Source organism: Melopsittacus undulatus, chromosome 3, assembly GCF_012275295.1.
Source record: "Melopsittacus undulatus isolate bMelUnd1 chromosome 3, bMelUnd1.mat.Z, whole genome shotgun sequence".
In the NCBI taxonomy this organism is placed as follows: domain Eukaryota; kingdom Metazoa; phylum Chordata; class Aves; order Psittaciformes; family Psittaculidae; genus Melopsittacus; species Melopsittacus undulatus.
In genome coordinates, this window is record NC_047529.1 from 2,362,491 (window position 1) to 2,376,798 (window position 14,308).

The following is a 14,308-nucleotide window of genomic DNA, read 5'->3' on the forward strand; positions in this document are numbered from 1 at the left end:
GTGGAAGAAGAGAGGATGGGAAAAATGCAATTTTATGGCATTCATTTATTATTTATTTCATTTATTATTGGGTTCAAACTTAAACAGGGGAGATTTATGTTAGATATGAGGCAGAAGCTGTTCCCTGTGAGGGTGCTGAGGCGCTGGCACAGGGTGCCCAGAGAAGCTGTGGCTGCCCCATCCCTGGCAGTGCTCAAGGCCAGGTTGGATACAGGGGCTTGGAGCAGCTGCTCCAGTGGAAGGGGTCACTGCCTGTGGCAGGGGTTGGAACTTTAAATCTCTTCCAACCCAAACCTTTCTGTGACTCCATGGTTCTGAATTGCCCTATGAACGTCAGTGAGGTTGCTTGTGGATAGAGCAGGCAGGATTCCGCTCCTCCACCAAGCATAGCAATGCTGTGAGGGCATGTCCTGGTATGGCACTGCCCTGGTGTGCATGGGATGCGTACACACTGTGAGCAATGCTGTGCCCTGGGCTGTTGTGCTATCAGCCAGGATTAAAACCCTCTCAGGGCCCTGGAGACACACATCTGGTTTGTAGCACAGGCCTGAGCATGACAGCATGTCCCTAGCAGAGGACAAGGCTTGAGCCTCCGTGCTGGTGAGCTGCTCTGTTCCCTACAGGCAAGAGCATGGTGTGCAGGGGGAGACTGCATGTGCACCACCAGACCTACATGGGACTGTGTGGAGGTGTTTCTTCCACTGCATCTTCCTTCACAAGTCTGTCTTCTCTTTCTGGGCTTTTCAGTGGGATCATGCATTATTCCTGTGGGGTATTTCCAAAATACAGCACAAGCTCATAGGGCTCAAGGGATGGGTTTGAAGAACTCAAGTCTGTGAAATACCTGGTGTCTGAGTAGGGACCACCTCAAAGAGCAGCAGTTTAGAACCCCAAGCAACAAAGAAGGAGGTTAATTCTAGCACCAGTGTTACTTGCAGTGCCTTTGAGAGGAGCAGAGCTGTTTTATGGACATTTGAGAGAGGCCATCTGCTGTGAGTCCAAGTCAGAATGTGGTGCAGGCTCTGACGTGAGCAAACACGAGCAGATCTCTGTGGATAATACGAGTTCTTTTTTTCTGTTTGATTTTTTAGAATCAACCTTGTCCTATGTTAGGCAGCTGGAGGCAAGAGTAAGACAGCTGGAGGAGGAAAATCGCATGCTGCCCCAGGTGGGTGACTTCTCTTGGTGGGAACAGTAGCCAGCAGCTAGACAGCAGCGCTCGGGTCCTCGTGTGTGAGATAAATCAGTGTCACTTCTCATCTGACATTGTTCCTACCGCGTTTGAACGCTCGAGCTCATCACTTGGATGACCAAAGGCACTCACATCTGCTTGTTCATCTTGCTCGTGGTTGAGTGGGGTATTTCTTTAAGGCTATGACGATGCTTTCATTCATTTCTCTCCTTTGCAGGTGTTGGTACCTTGCTAAGAAAAATTCACTGGAAGCTGCTTATAATTAATTAATGTAAGGGTTGGAAATCACAGAGAACTGACCCTTTACATCCTGGTTGTATTCCAAGAGCTTCTTCTTATTAACAGACCAAATGCTATTTATAATGAGCCAAAATATTTTGCTGTGGAAATGCAAATGTTTTAAGTGATAATAATTGGGTTATATTAGTTTAATATTTTGAGGAATATATTAAATACATAAATGCAAAACTGTGATTGAATAAGAAAATAGGAAGTTAAGGGGTTTTCAAATATGTTTTTAAGAATGAAAAGTTTTGAAGTTCATTAAGAATGGATCAAAGACACTTGTTCATTTTTATATATATACATGCAAACCAGCACCTTTCTATTACATTTTATGAAGTAATCCTTAGAAAAATCCATCAGGTCTCCGAATGAAGTTGCCCATTGGCAGAAAAAAGAAGTTGCATTTGGCTTAAATCACCCTAGTTTAAACAAAGACATTGCTTTTAAGAAAAATGCTCAGCACTGTTATTTGAATGGGACATTCAAGAGAACAGTGAAATGTATAAGAACTAAAATCCACTGGCTGAGATTTATTCATTTGTATAAACTGAGATCAGCCAGAAGATCTCAGCCCTGGATTAACCATTGCCTTCAGGTAGATTTTAAGTCAAGTGTGGTGGGTTTTTTCCTCACCCATCATATGACAGTTGGAAGAGCCCCTGTAGCTCTTGGTGACACTGAGCAGTTTATGTAGCATCTTTATACCCTAATCTTTTGATCTGGAAAAGAAGCACAACCAGAGTGGTTAAATATCCAACAACATGCTCACAGGCTTCAACAGGAAAGGCAAAAGTTGATCTTCACTGATAAAGAATATGAGTTTCTTGCCAAAAACTGTGTCCAGGGCCTGCAAAATACCATTGAGGTTTGTGTTGGGTCTGGAACAGCACTGGGGGATGAGTTGTGCAGAACATTCTTTGTGGGCAAGTGCTCATGTGGTTTTTTGTCTGGGGCTTGAGGCTTTCAGGTGGGGACCCATGAAATGCATTCCAGAGCTTGCCAAAGACTGGAACACCCACATTGTAAGCATCGAGTTCATTGAAAGTATGTGCCAAAACCAGAACATAGTGCTTGTGACTATAGCACTTAAACCTGTAGCTGTGGCAAGAGCAATTGGAACGAAATATGCTGACTGTGGGCATTTGAAGGGGAAGAACCAGGTGGGCAAACCTGCAAACTGAGTTTTGATTTTCAATACACAGGCCAGAGTTTGCCTTATGTTTGGTTTTGTTGGCATGAGGATCTGTAGGAGAGTTCTGTAAAATCTCTGGATGTTGATGCTAAGGAAAAGGAATGAGCAGGTTTGTGTTCCCTGACATATCTCACCTTTCCTCCTGAAGAAGAGAGGAAGGAAATGTAGACACTGATGTTCAGTTTGATGACTTTGCATTCAATTACCTCTCCATCACATTTGCATGAGTTCATTTTGGGGGTTTGTTGTTCCTTTGAGTGACACCTTGAACGTGCTGTGAGCAGTGATCAGGCCCTGTCACAAACACAAGGATGCAGGATGGAAATGCATCAGTTCCAAGCACTGCTTTGATTCAGTTTAATGGCAGGAATGGGAGTTTGTTGGGCATTAAGCCAGACCAAGCGCTTTTGACAAATCAGCTGCAAATACAGGATGAGCTGCACAACTGATGAAGGTTTTTGGCACAGCTCTGAGAGTGTTTTGCCTTAAAATTTCACCAATGTTTCAGTAAGAAAGTGCCTTTTGCTTTGTGCACAGCATCTCTTTGATGGCACTGCAGCAGTGGGAGGCTTTGGGAGTTGCAGGACTGCGCTTGGTACAAGAGAGGTGACAACTCACACTTGGATGAAGCCTCTGATAGGTGTTTACTGAGGAGCGCTTGCCTTGCTTTCTGAGGCTTTTTTCTCTCCTCCCTCCACACTCTCCTTCTTTTTCCTTTCAATATCCTTTCTTTTACCCCTTTTCTGCTTATGTGTCACTCATGAAAATGCACTGGCACCTTCATTGACTCCCTCTTGAGCTAAATCATCCCCTTCCATCTATCACTTAGGTGTGGTTCTTTTCCAATTGCTTTTGCTTTGCTTGTCTCCCTCCACACTGTTTTGTTCTTTTCAAAAGCCCACAGCCCTCTAATGTAAAGGCTTTATTGATATTTAGTAGCAAGAACATTTCCACAGAAAATGGGTTTAAGTGCTGCCATCACTGCTCAAATGGAATGTGAGTTTTAGTTCACTCTGCTCTGCTGAAGGGCTCCTGTGGCAGAGGAAACGCAGTACCACCACTGAGTCACTATTTTAGTTTGATCAGGTAATAGCAAAGGTATAAAAATGCACACATTCACTTCAGGCTGTTAAAGTCTCTTCCTGTGCTGTGCACGGTTGTTCTGGTGGCAGTTTATAGCATAGTACAGGGTTTAAGAGTTATGAGGAGCCATAGATGGGTTGTAGGTTTGCTGTGCTGGTGAGAGCTGTAATTAGCTGTTCTTTTTATGTTGTTCTCTTTTTTGCCTTCTCTCAAAGAGCACATAACAGGATCCAGACCCTTTCAGTTCCTGGCCACAAACAGGGTTTTTGTGCAAGAAAGCAGATGCTTTCCAAGATTTATGGTGTGCAGCTGGGTCTTGTGTTGGGAATGCCAAATGGTGCCGGCTGTGCCCGAGACAGGGGCTGTGTGTGCACTGGTGCTTCTCAAACCCTTGTGGAGGTGAGGGACTGTGACAGCAGTGGTGGAGGCAAAAGGATCTGAGCAAGAGCATTTCTGGTTTGGATTTCAGACCATAGTTCCCCCATGGGGCTGGGGCAGGGAAGTCCCTGTGGCATTTGGCTCTGGCAGTGCCTTCTGCTGCCTCAGAATGTACCTAGGACTACAGCATCGCTGTGGATTGAGTTTTGCTGCTAACACTAAAAACCCCCAAAACACAAGGTAGTGCTCTAACCACTATCCACTGGCTGGATGCCATGTGCCCCCCAAAGCTGTTCTGTCACACCCCTCCTCAACTGCTTCAGGGAGAAAATATAAGGAGAGGCTCATGGGTCAAGATAAAGACAGGGAGATAACACTCACTGCTTACTGACAGGGGCCAAACAGGCTCAGCCTGGGGAAATGAGTTTATTAACAATCAAATCAGAATAGGATAATGACAACTAAAACCAAATCATGAAACACCTTCTGCCCACCCCTCCCTTCCTCCTGGGCTCACCTTCACTCCTCATTTTCTCTGCCTTTCCCCCCAGTGACACAGGAGGATGGGGAATGGGGCTGTGGTCAGTTCATCTCTGCTACTCCTTCCTCCTCAGAAGAGGACTCCTCACACTCTTCCTCTGCTCCAGCACAGGCTCCCAAGTCCTGCCAGCAAACCTGCTCCAGCACGGGCTCCTCTCCATAGGTCCTGCCCAGAGCCTGCTCTAACACAGGCTTCCCACAAGATCTCAGCCTCCTTCAGGCATCCCCCTGCTCCAGTGTGGGCCCTTCTATGGGATGCAGGTGGAATCTGACCCACCATGGACCTCCATGGGCTGCAGGGGGACAGCCTGCCTCACCGTGGTCTACACCATGGGCTGCAGCACCTCTTCTGCACTGACCTTGGTGTCTGCAGGGCTCTTTCTCTCACATATTCTCATTCCTCTCTTTTCTCTTCAGGGTTTTCCCCTCCCCTTCTTCAATCTGTGATCCCAGAGGTGCTATCACTGTCACTGATGGGCTCAGACTTGGCCACTGGCAGGTCTGTCATGGAGTTGGCTGCGTTGGCTCCATTGGACATAGGGGAAGCTTCAAGCCACTTTCTCATAGAAGCCACCCCTTTAGTCCCCCCCACCAAAACATTGCCACACAAACCCAATACACCAGAACATAAGAGTCTATGCATATAGTAATGAAAACCACTGGGCAATAATCAAGAAATTGGATTCAGATCCCAGTGGGAGCATCCTGGACGTGACAGATCCGTCATGTCAGCGAGCAACTTCACATAACTGGGAACAGGAGAGTCCTCCCAGCCCTGGTGCGGTGTGTAACCACTATCCGTGCCTCTGGCTGCGGGAAGTGAGATCAGGATCTGGCATCCCCATAGCAATTAACTGCAGATCTCCCTGTGTTTTCATAGGGGTTGTATTTCAGGGCTGATAAGCTCAGCTGGAAAGTTATGGAAATGTGGACATCTGTCATGTAATGACAGCAAATGCATTTGCAAAAGATCTACTTGGCAAACCACCCAATTTAAATTGCTTCAGTGCTGGTTTCATCAGAGGAGGGAGCAAGAGGCAGAGATGGAGAATTGTCAGAGATTTCCCCCTTCTAACTCCTTGTAATTTAGCTTTACCTTTAATGAAGGGGAAAGGAAGTGTTGCCAGGATGCTGCTTTCTGAGTGAGCAGACTGCATGGGACAGTGGGGCTGGATGCACAGAGCTGAGCTCCAGCTTCCACAGTGTAGAGCACCAACGCCACGAGGCTGAACCTTCTGCTCTCCTTCAGGGCTTTCCTGCCTCTTTCCTTTACCAGTCTTTCAGTCCTTTTCCATCTCTTCCTGTTGTATCCCTTTCATTTCCATTGTTGTTTCAGGCACTTTTTTGGGGTGGGGGTTGACCCAAGAAGTTTGCCTTTTGCAGTATGTTTCAGTGGGAAACGGCAGGCGTGATCCTTGGGCACACAGTAGTTTATTTTTAAGCCCTTTTAACATTTGCATTTCCCTCTTTTTTCACCCTTCCTTTAGACTGTCACATTTTATTTCAACCCCTTTCCAATTCTTTCAAACCCCTTTTTGCTGAGCTCTGTGTGTTCTGTTTTCCCTGTGCATGGCATGGGTTTACTTATAAATCTAATTAGAAGATGGGAACTGTTTGGTTAGCATTTTTTCTTGTGCAATCTGTGTTATTCACAGCCCAATACTGTTTGTCTCCTCCCTTCCATTGCATGTAGGAGAATAGGGAATCCTTCAACCAAAATGTAATTAAAGCCCATTGAACAAACCCACGTTATCTCATCATGTCATCAAATATTTGCTGAGAGTAAATCAACTGCATCCACCCACCAGGTTCTTTTCATGTGCTCTCCTCCTCTGTTTAACTTAATAGGTCATCAATGTAGTGACTTACAACAGCTGAGGTTCTGCCTGAGGTCTTTGTGGGTGCACCAAGCACAGTGCTTTCACCTTGGGATAACTGAATGGGAAGAGCTTATGGGCTTGGTGTTAATCCAGATACAAATTCAAGGAAAACCCACTTACAACAAGAGTTGCAGTTCAGATGGAAGAACAGATTTGGTTTAGGGTTTTTGTTCCCAGAGTAATCCCCAAGGTCTGGAGTTGCTTCACACTCATGATTTTCTAGTAGAGTCCTAGTAGAGTGGAGTCTAGAAGAGCCTGAACCTTCCAGATCTTAAATAGTGGTGGTCTTTATATCTGTGGCCTCCAAGATTTGGACTTGCTACAGCCCAAGACCTTTTCCTCTTACGCATTCATCAGCAAAAGTGGTTTATGAAGGACCAGCTGAAAATGGTTGTTTCTGAAGCAGCTTGGTCCATTGGAAGGTGGCAGCGAGTTGGAACTGGGTGAGCTTTAAGGTCCCTTCCAATCCAAACTCCTCTGTGATTCTATGAAGGTGTGTAGCCAACAATGGTTTTGGCCATTCAGAAATCTGAGTGTGCTTCAAATGAGTCATGATGCTGTGTGGATTGTGGCAGCAATATGCATAAGTAAAGGTTTCTCCTGAGGTCTTTGAGAACAGGAGTTAGGTGGTGAGTAACTGCAGCATTGTAAAACTGTATTTTAATGGACAGGAATTGTTGCAGTTTTGTGCAGTATTAATCCAGCACAGCAACATGCTGTGGTTTGGTGTTTTCTGCTTTCCTTTCTCCTGCTGCTTGAAACAAGGCGACAAACACAGCCTGTGTTTTCTTTGAGCTAACTGGGAAAGCAAGGGCTGAGGAAATCAGAAGCGAGCTTCCAGCATCAGATAGTGATTGAACTGGTGTGGCAGTTACCCAGCAGGAAGGATATACTTCCAAGTAAACCACTTGCCTCTGGGATAAAAGGCTGCTGGAGGATGAGGTCTGGGGCGTTTGAAGTAGGTCTCCAATGGTAAGTGAACAGAGCAGTGTCCAGTGGACAGGAAAACCATGTTCTGTCACAAGCTTTGGGGAGGTGACTCAAGTGGCCTTGGGGCACAAGGAACTGTGGTTCTCCCTCCTCAGCTCTCCCTGAGTCAGGCAGCAAGTGGAATGTTTCCTCTGGCAGGGCTGGCAGATGAACCACCACGACTGGAGCTGCACAGTGTGCTCTGCACTATGTGGTTTTCATTCATGACTGCCCTTGTCGACAGTAAGGACTGGAGAATGGTGGGGTTTAGTGGCTCGAGTAGAAGAGCTCATGATTAGTTCTGTCCATCAAATACCCTGTTCTACACAGGGGTCTTAATTCTGTCTGTGACCAGGGCACAGTGCAGGGTTTGCTTCTGCCTGTATGGGAGAATGGCCTGAGTATCCCTCACATTTTGTGGGCAGTGTGAGGGAGGTGCTACATTTCCATTCATCTCATTTTTGTTACGTGATATTGTGGGGCTGAGTCAGATTTCCTGTGCCTTATATTCACTGCAGGCACGTGCTGGCATCAGATACTGGGTAGATTTAGTTCCAACAGAAAATGGATCTACACATTCAGAGATTGCCCTCTCTTATTGAGAAGCTGTACATGGGATATTATGTGGGTTCTGCCTGCCTCAGGTAATGTGCTTTCTGCAGCAGCATAATCCACATAGAGAACACTTCGGAGGAGGCAACATCCAAACCCTGCTGTAGCTTGGGCACAAGGGCTGGCAGGGCAGAGGGGATGGTTGCCAGTGTAGGATGAGTACATTATTTCTCAGCTGTTGATGTTTGCAGCACTGTTTTTTCACAATTACTCAATATATTAAAGTTAATACAGATTAACATGCACTGTTAATGCAGATTTGCTAGCCAGGCAGCCAGCAAATGACAGCAAATGTGAAATTCTGCATTAGGATTTTAGAGCTATTGGGAAGAATATAGACCTGGAGACAGCCTACCAGCTTGCAGATCAGATTCTCAGTGTCAGGTGATGTGTCCTGCAAGTGTTAAGAAATTAATGCAGGATCAGACAATGGTTTATTTCACAAAATTATGTAAATAAGTTCTTAAATTTATTTAATGACTTTATTTAATAACTAAGGCATGAAGTTAATAGGAGTTAATAACTCTCTGAGGGGAGACTGAGCTGAGCTCTTAGGCAGAAGCTGTTCCCTGTGAGGGTGCTGAGGCGCTGGCACAGGGTGCCCAGAGAAGCTGTGGCTGCCCCATCCCTGGCAGTGCTCAAGGCCAGGTTGGACACAGGGGCTTGGAGCAGCTGCTCCAGTGGAAGGGGTCCCTGCCCGTGGCAGGGGTTGGAGCTGGATGAGCTTTAAGGTCCCTTCAACCCAAACCATGCTGTGATTCTATGAATCTGTGATTTCAGTGCTATGACTTCATCCCTTCTGTCTGATTTGGTTCCTCTTGCACAGCTTTGTTACTAGGTAATAAGTGGAAGGTTCACATGTGTACACATGGGATGCCTACTTTGAGTGGCTGAATGCAAGTGCTGTGTGTGGAGCCAGAGAAGAAGAGGAAGGGAACAGGATTTCACCTCCCATCCTCAAGGTCCTGCTCAGGATCCAGTTGAAATCTGGGTTGGGCAGCAGCAGAGAAAGGATTCAGTGCAAGGAAGTTCAGGTTGAGTTTTGGTAGAAGGTTAAACATCTCCGTGCTCTCCACTGGCAAGCAGCAGCTGTGATGATAGGTCTGCAAAGCACACTTCTGGCCTCCTAAGGCACCTTGTTTTCAGACAGATCCACTTTGGCAAAGTGCCTTTTCCTCTTGTTTTGCTTCGCTGCCTCAGAAACTCATAACACTGTCAGCAGCACTGAAGTGCCTTCAGGCTCACAGGACTTGAAGAACAAGAGACCCACGTTCAGGCTGGTCCCATCCCCATCCCCTGCTGCAATAAGCTTCCTTCGAAGCAGGCAGAAGCTGTCTTGCCTTTGTGGAGTCACATCCCCTGAGATGAGAAATGTGTGAGCTGAAGGATGCGACTTCAGGGCTGCGAAACCTGCCTTATTATTAAGGAAAAGCTGATGTCTCTTACCAAGGACAGAGGGAGAAGGATGCCCAGGGGGGAAATACTAACTTTCAGTGTCCTACCAACATGTGTTGAAATGCTGCCTGCTGTAAGCACTGTGTTCACAACAAGTTTCTCATTCTCATGAGATGCAGATGGCACAGAAGAGGCTGTGAGGATGCCTGGAGGGAAGGAGGCCTGAACTCTGAGAGCAGCACAATTCACAGGAGTTTTGCATTTGCTCATATTCAAGAGGCTTTAGATGTACAATCTGCACTAATATTCCCAGCCTTTTCATAGCAATAGTTGTATTTTACCATTCAAAACTGACTAGAAATCTTTGCTGGCTCTGGAGTCAGTAAAAGGAACAGGATACTTTGACTTATAAAAACCCCAAAGCTGACTGAAGGAATTTATCCTAAACCAGAATTGCTCCAATCTGCTTTATTACCCCTTTTCCTTCCCCCTTTCATTTCCTTTCCCAAAGCATAGCATTAAGTCTGCCCAGTCACTAACAGATCTATAAATCCTGCCCAAAGAAAAATAAGTCCTAAACTTCCCTCCATATATCACAGCAAATTGATAATAGTCGTTGTTGGGGAGAAGTGAAGGATGATACACTGCACACTGCCCTAAGTGTGTGCTGCTATTGTCAGTCTGGTTATGAGACCCATTAGTCCCCACTCTTGTGGTTCACACAAGCATCCATAGCTTGGCAGGAGGGCAGCATAGGAAGATGAGTTTCTATATTAAATGCAGACGTAAGGTACCTTTTCCATGGGCTTAACACATGCAGCAGTCTCATTTTATTACATTTTCTAGGGTTTTTCTTGACAAAGTGAGATTCAGTCCTGCAGACACTTGCTGAGCATTAGTCTAACGTGTCTCTACAGCTGCCTGCCAGGAGGATGGAGCCAGGAGGGGCTGGGCTCTGCTCCCAAGGAACAAGGGATGGGACAAGAGGAACCGGCCTCAAGCTGCACCAGGGCAGGTTTAGATGGAGCTGAGGAACAATTCCTGCCCCACAGGGTGCTCAGGCATTGGAACAGGCTGCCCAGGGCAGGGCTGCAGGCACCGGCCCTGCAAGGGTTCACAGCCCGTGGAGACGAGGCCTCAGTGCCATGGGTATGGGGTGGCCTGGGCAGTGCTGGGAATGGTTGGATTTGAGGAGCTTAAAGGTCTTGTCCAACCTCTTTGATTCCATGATTCTATGGCAGCAGCTGCAAGGGTTCTCCCTGTGCTATGCCCCATTGGCAGCATTCGTTACAAAAGCCTGGGTATATCTTGAGGAAGCCATGCACAGCAGATAGACCTGCTTTGGACTGGGTTCTTTCCAGTTACACATCTTCAGGCAGACTGGATCTGTGCAGCTCAGCTCATGCCATCTCTCTGTGCCCTTCTTCTCCCACAGCCACCTTCATCTTTCCTATTGTTTAGATTATAGACCTCCTCCCAAAGACTGCAACGTGCTTCGTGCTTGCTCAGCGGGACACATTAGTGCACATTGGGGCACTGATCCTGTTCAGAGGCTCTTCCCACTGTCATTATTTTCCCTTCAGAAATGCATTTCCCACACATTCCAGCAGGAATTACTGCTACATTATTTCTTAATGTTTCCTACAGTGGTTCTTTACTTTGTAAGAAAGGAACTTTTCATCTCTCAACCTTTGAAACGTTTGTCTTCTTTATTTCCCCTTGTGACAAAACAAAGTTCTACATGAAGAATGGCAGTGAAGAGCAGGTCAGGCTGAAGGCACCTCAGAAGGATCCCTCCCACTGCAGCTATCACATTGCTGTCCATGCACGCAGCAGGGGTATTTTTAGCACTCCTCTGAAGCAGGCTGCTTGCTCAGGTTACCTCGGCACTGCAGTCGCTTCAGGAGGTGCTTTACATCCTGCAAAGTTTGAGGTGACTGAGCTGTAAGAGTTTATGTAGCTTGTGTTTGTTTGGCAGTGTCCTGAAGAACCCTTCAGGTGTTCACTGGGAGGAGGAGCCTCATGAGATTGTCTCTGTTGGGTATAAAGTGACATCTCAAGCTTAAACAGGGGAGATTCAGACTTAAAAAGGGGAGATTTAGGTTAGATATAAGGAAGAAGCTCTTCCCTGTGAGGGTGCTGAGGCGCTGGCACAGGGTGCCCAGAGAAGCTGTGGCTGCCCCATCCCTGGCAGTGTTCAAGGCCAGGTTGGAGCAGCTGCTCCAGTGGAAGGTGTTGGAACTGGATGAGCTCTAAGGTTCTTTCCAGCCCACTCTGTGATAAGAAATTTTACCACTATATCCTGATTTTCCAGCTATAGTTGCCTTTGAGGGCCTTTTGAGAGTGTTTGGGTGACACTCAGCAGTGGCACTTGAGCTGCCTCATGTGGATCTTGGTTACTGTGGCACAGAAAGAGGGGCAATTCAGAGTAAAACATGCCTTCAGTGCTGTTCGGCCTTTTAAAACAGAACAGTAACTAACTGACATCTGTTGTAATTAGTTGCCAACCCTTTTCTTTATTAAATAGTGTTTAATTTCTTGTGAAGGATCCCATTAGGATGCCAGGAGGGGCGGAGGGGAGCTACTGCTCTGCAAACGAGCCAGCTAGCGTCAGTGGACATGGCTCAGCCTCCCAGCAGTCTGACTCAGTGGTAAATGCTCTGAAGGTAACGCTCCTCCGGTACAGTCCATGCCAAACGTCCTGTCTGTTCCCCAACACGTGTCGTATTTGTCTTGGCAACATTCCTGTGGACACCACTGGGATGTTACTGTCATGAGTGAGATTGGTGTTCTGTTTGTCACCCATTGCATCTGTGGACTGTGTGTTTCTTGGGGCAGGAATCTGACTCTTACAATGGGGTCAATGCCAGTTGTAGCTGCTCTCCAAACTACTTACACGTGTACAGTTTTATTTTGCACCTGAAACTGGTGGGTTTCCAAACGAGGAAGTCTTTCTACTTCACCTAGGATGCCTGCTTGTTCTCCAGTGGAATATGATGGATTCCTGTAACCCATGCAGAGAGAAATACTTTAATGCAAAGATAAAGCCAATGTTCATGGTCTATTGATAATAAAACTAGCAGGACTTTGGGCTGAAGACAATGCATCATGACCATGCATCAAGGTCAGTGTTGGAACATCTTTGAGAGCAGATGTGCTTTACTCTGAAGTCAGGGTTGGATTGCACAGACCTGTGTTGTATTGATGACCAGCAATTGCCACAAGCAATCAGAGGGGGAAATCTGCAACTTTGTACCTATGTTAACAGTGAAACTACTGCAATTAATGAAACATAGAAAGCTGTTAAAGATGTGATGGTTTATCAGCTGATCCGAGTCAATCAGTGGCTGAGTTCCCTGTCCCACCACAGCAGGGGCATCAGCTGACTCTGTGCTTCTCCAGAGAGGATCAAAACCTGATGGCAAACTGAGCATAGAGCAGGGACTCACTGTTCCTGCCTCCTGGTGCTGGCTCTGACGTGACTGTTTCCTGGTGCTTTGTGCACATCTTCTCCTGGACTTTACTCATTAGCTAAACTACTTTAATGTTCATTTGGATAAGTGGGTGTTGCTCCTCACCTGTACACACACTGCAGGGACATACTGGTTCCTTGGAGGGGGCAGGTCTGCACTCCTTCAGGGGAGAGCTGGAAGGGATTCTGTAGACATTTACTCTGGTTTGGGGCTTCATGGAGATGCTCAGTGCACAGGAAGAGCTCTGGAGTGCTGTTGACTTGCTGAGTTTATGCACAGGGTGATTATCTTCCACATGGCTGGGTGACATTGACTTCTCCTCCATGAAGCCTGAGGAAATAGGTTTCTACAAGTGAACTGTGCACAAATTACAGTAATCAGATCCCTTCCTGTAACATAAAACCTGGCTACAGCAGCGCTTCACTGCAGCCACCTCGCCTGGTTTCTTGGCATCCAAAGGGGAAGCAGCAGCAGCAGAGAGCTTGACTTATCTCCATGTGCACACAAGTCCCTTCTATAGTGACCACTACAGCCCATGTCCCCAGTCAGCAGCACTCTGCCTATGAGTGCACTGGTCTTGTACAGGAGAGGACATGGGATGAACCAGCACCATTCCTGGCTGGTGAGGAGTTCACTTCAGCAGTGCTCAACTTCCTGTGCACATCTCCCATATATTTCACCTGCTGTTGCCCAGAAAATAAAGCTATGCCAAGTAATTCTGTCAAGTGATCATGCATAATTATCAGGAAAAGCCTTTTGTAGTTCTTAAAATTCCCATTGGCAAAGACACTTCCCTGAGTGGAACCTTTAACAACGTGCTCTTGTACAACCTGTAATGGCTGGTTGGTGTAAGTGAAATATTTGATCAATGGTTGATACATTGGATGCTGAAATGGACTGGTAAGAAATACACAGAATATAGTTCAATATGATGTGAAAGCTCAGCCTCGAGTTTGCTAGGAGGTATTGCAGCAGGCAGAGGTAGATATAAATGATACTGGTATATTCAAAAAGGAAAGTGAGCTGTCAGCTAAACAGACTGCCTACCTTCCCCATTCCCAGCCAGGGAGGAGACCCTGCTGGTTCCCAGAGTGGAGCAGATGGGTTTGATCCTGCCTGTCTGGGGAAGGCAGCCCTCCCAGTTGCATCGCTCAGCAGAATCAGATGCAGGAGGAAGAACAAGCCAGCCTCAGGAGCCTGCTTTTCCTTACTCATTTGGCCATTTGGAATTCCTGCAAGAAAGAAATAGTTGTTGTTGCAAAACCTCATTGTTGGGGCAATCCCCTTCTGCGCAGCAAGAAATCTGAAG

At 46.6% G+C, this 14,308-nt stretch overlaps 1 protein-coding gene across 2 annotated transcripts in view; it reads left to right on the forward strand.

The window, feature by feature from the left end:
• The window catches only part of CCDC85A (coiled-coil domain containing 85A), an 82,745-nt gene that overhangs the window by 61,257 nt on the left and 7,180 nt on the right, over positions 1 to 14,308 (forward strand). Inside the window, exon 3 of one of the 2 annotated variants that reach the window (XM_031044619.2) lies at positions 1,092 to 1,168. The exons of the other annotated variant lie outside the window; for it this stretch is intronic. Coding sequence (XP_030900479.1) covers positions 1,092 to 1,168 — 77 coding nt within the window. The remainder of the gene's footprint in view (positions 1 to 1,091; positions 1,169 to 14,308) is intronic. 2 annotated transcript variants of the gene reach the window in all.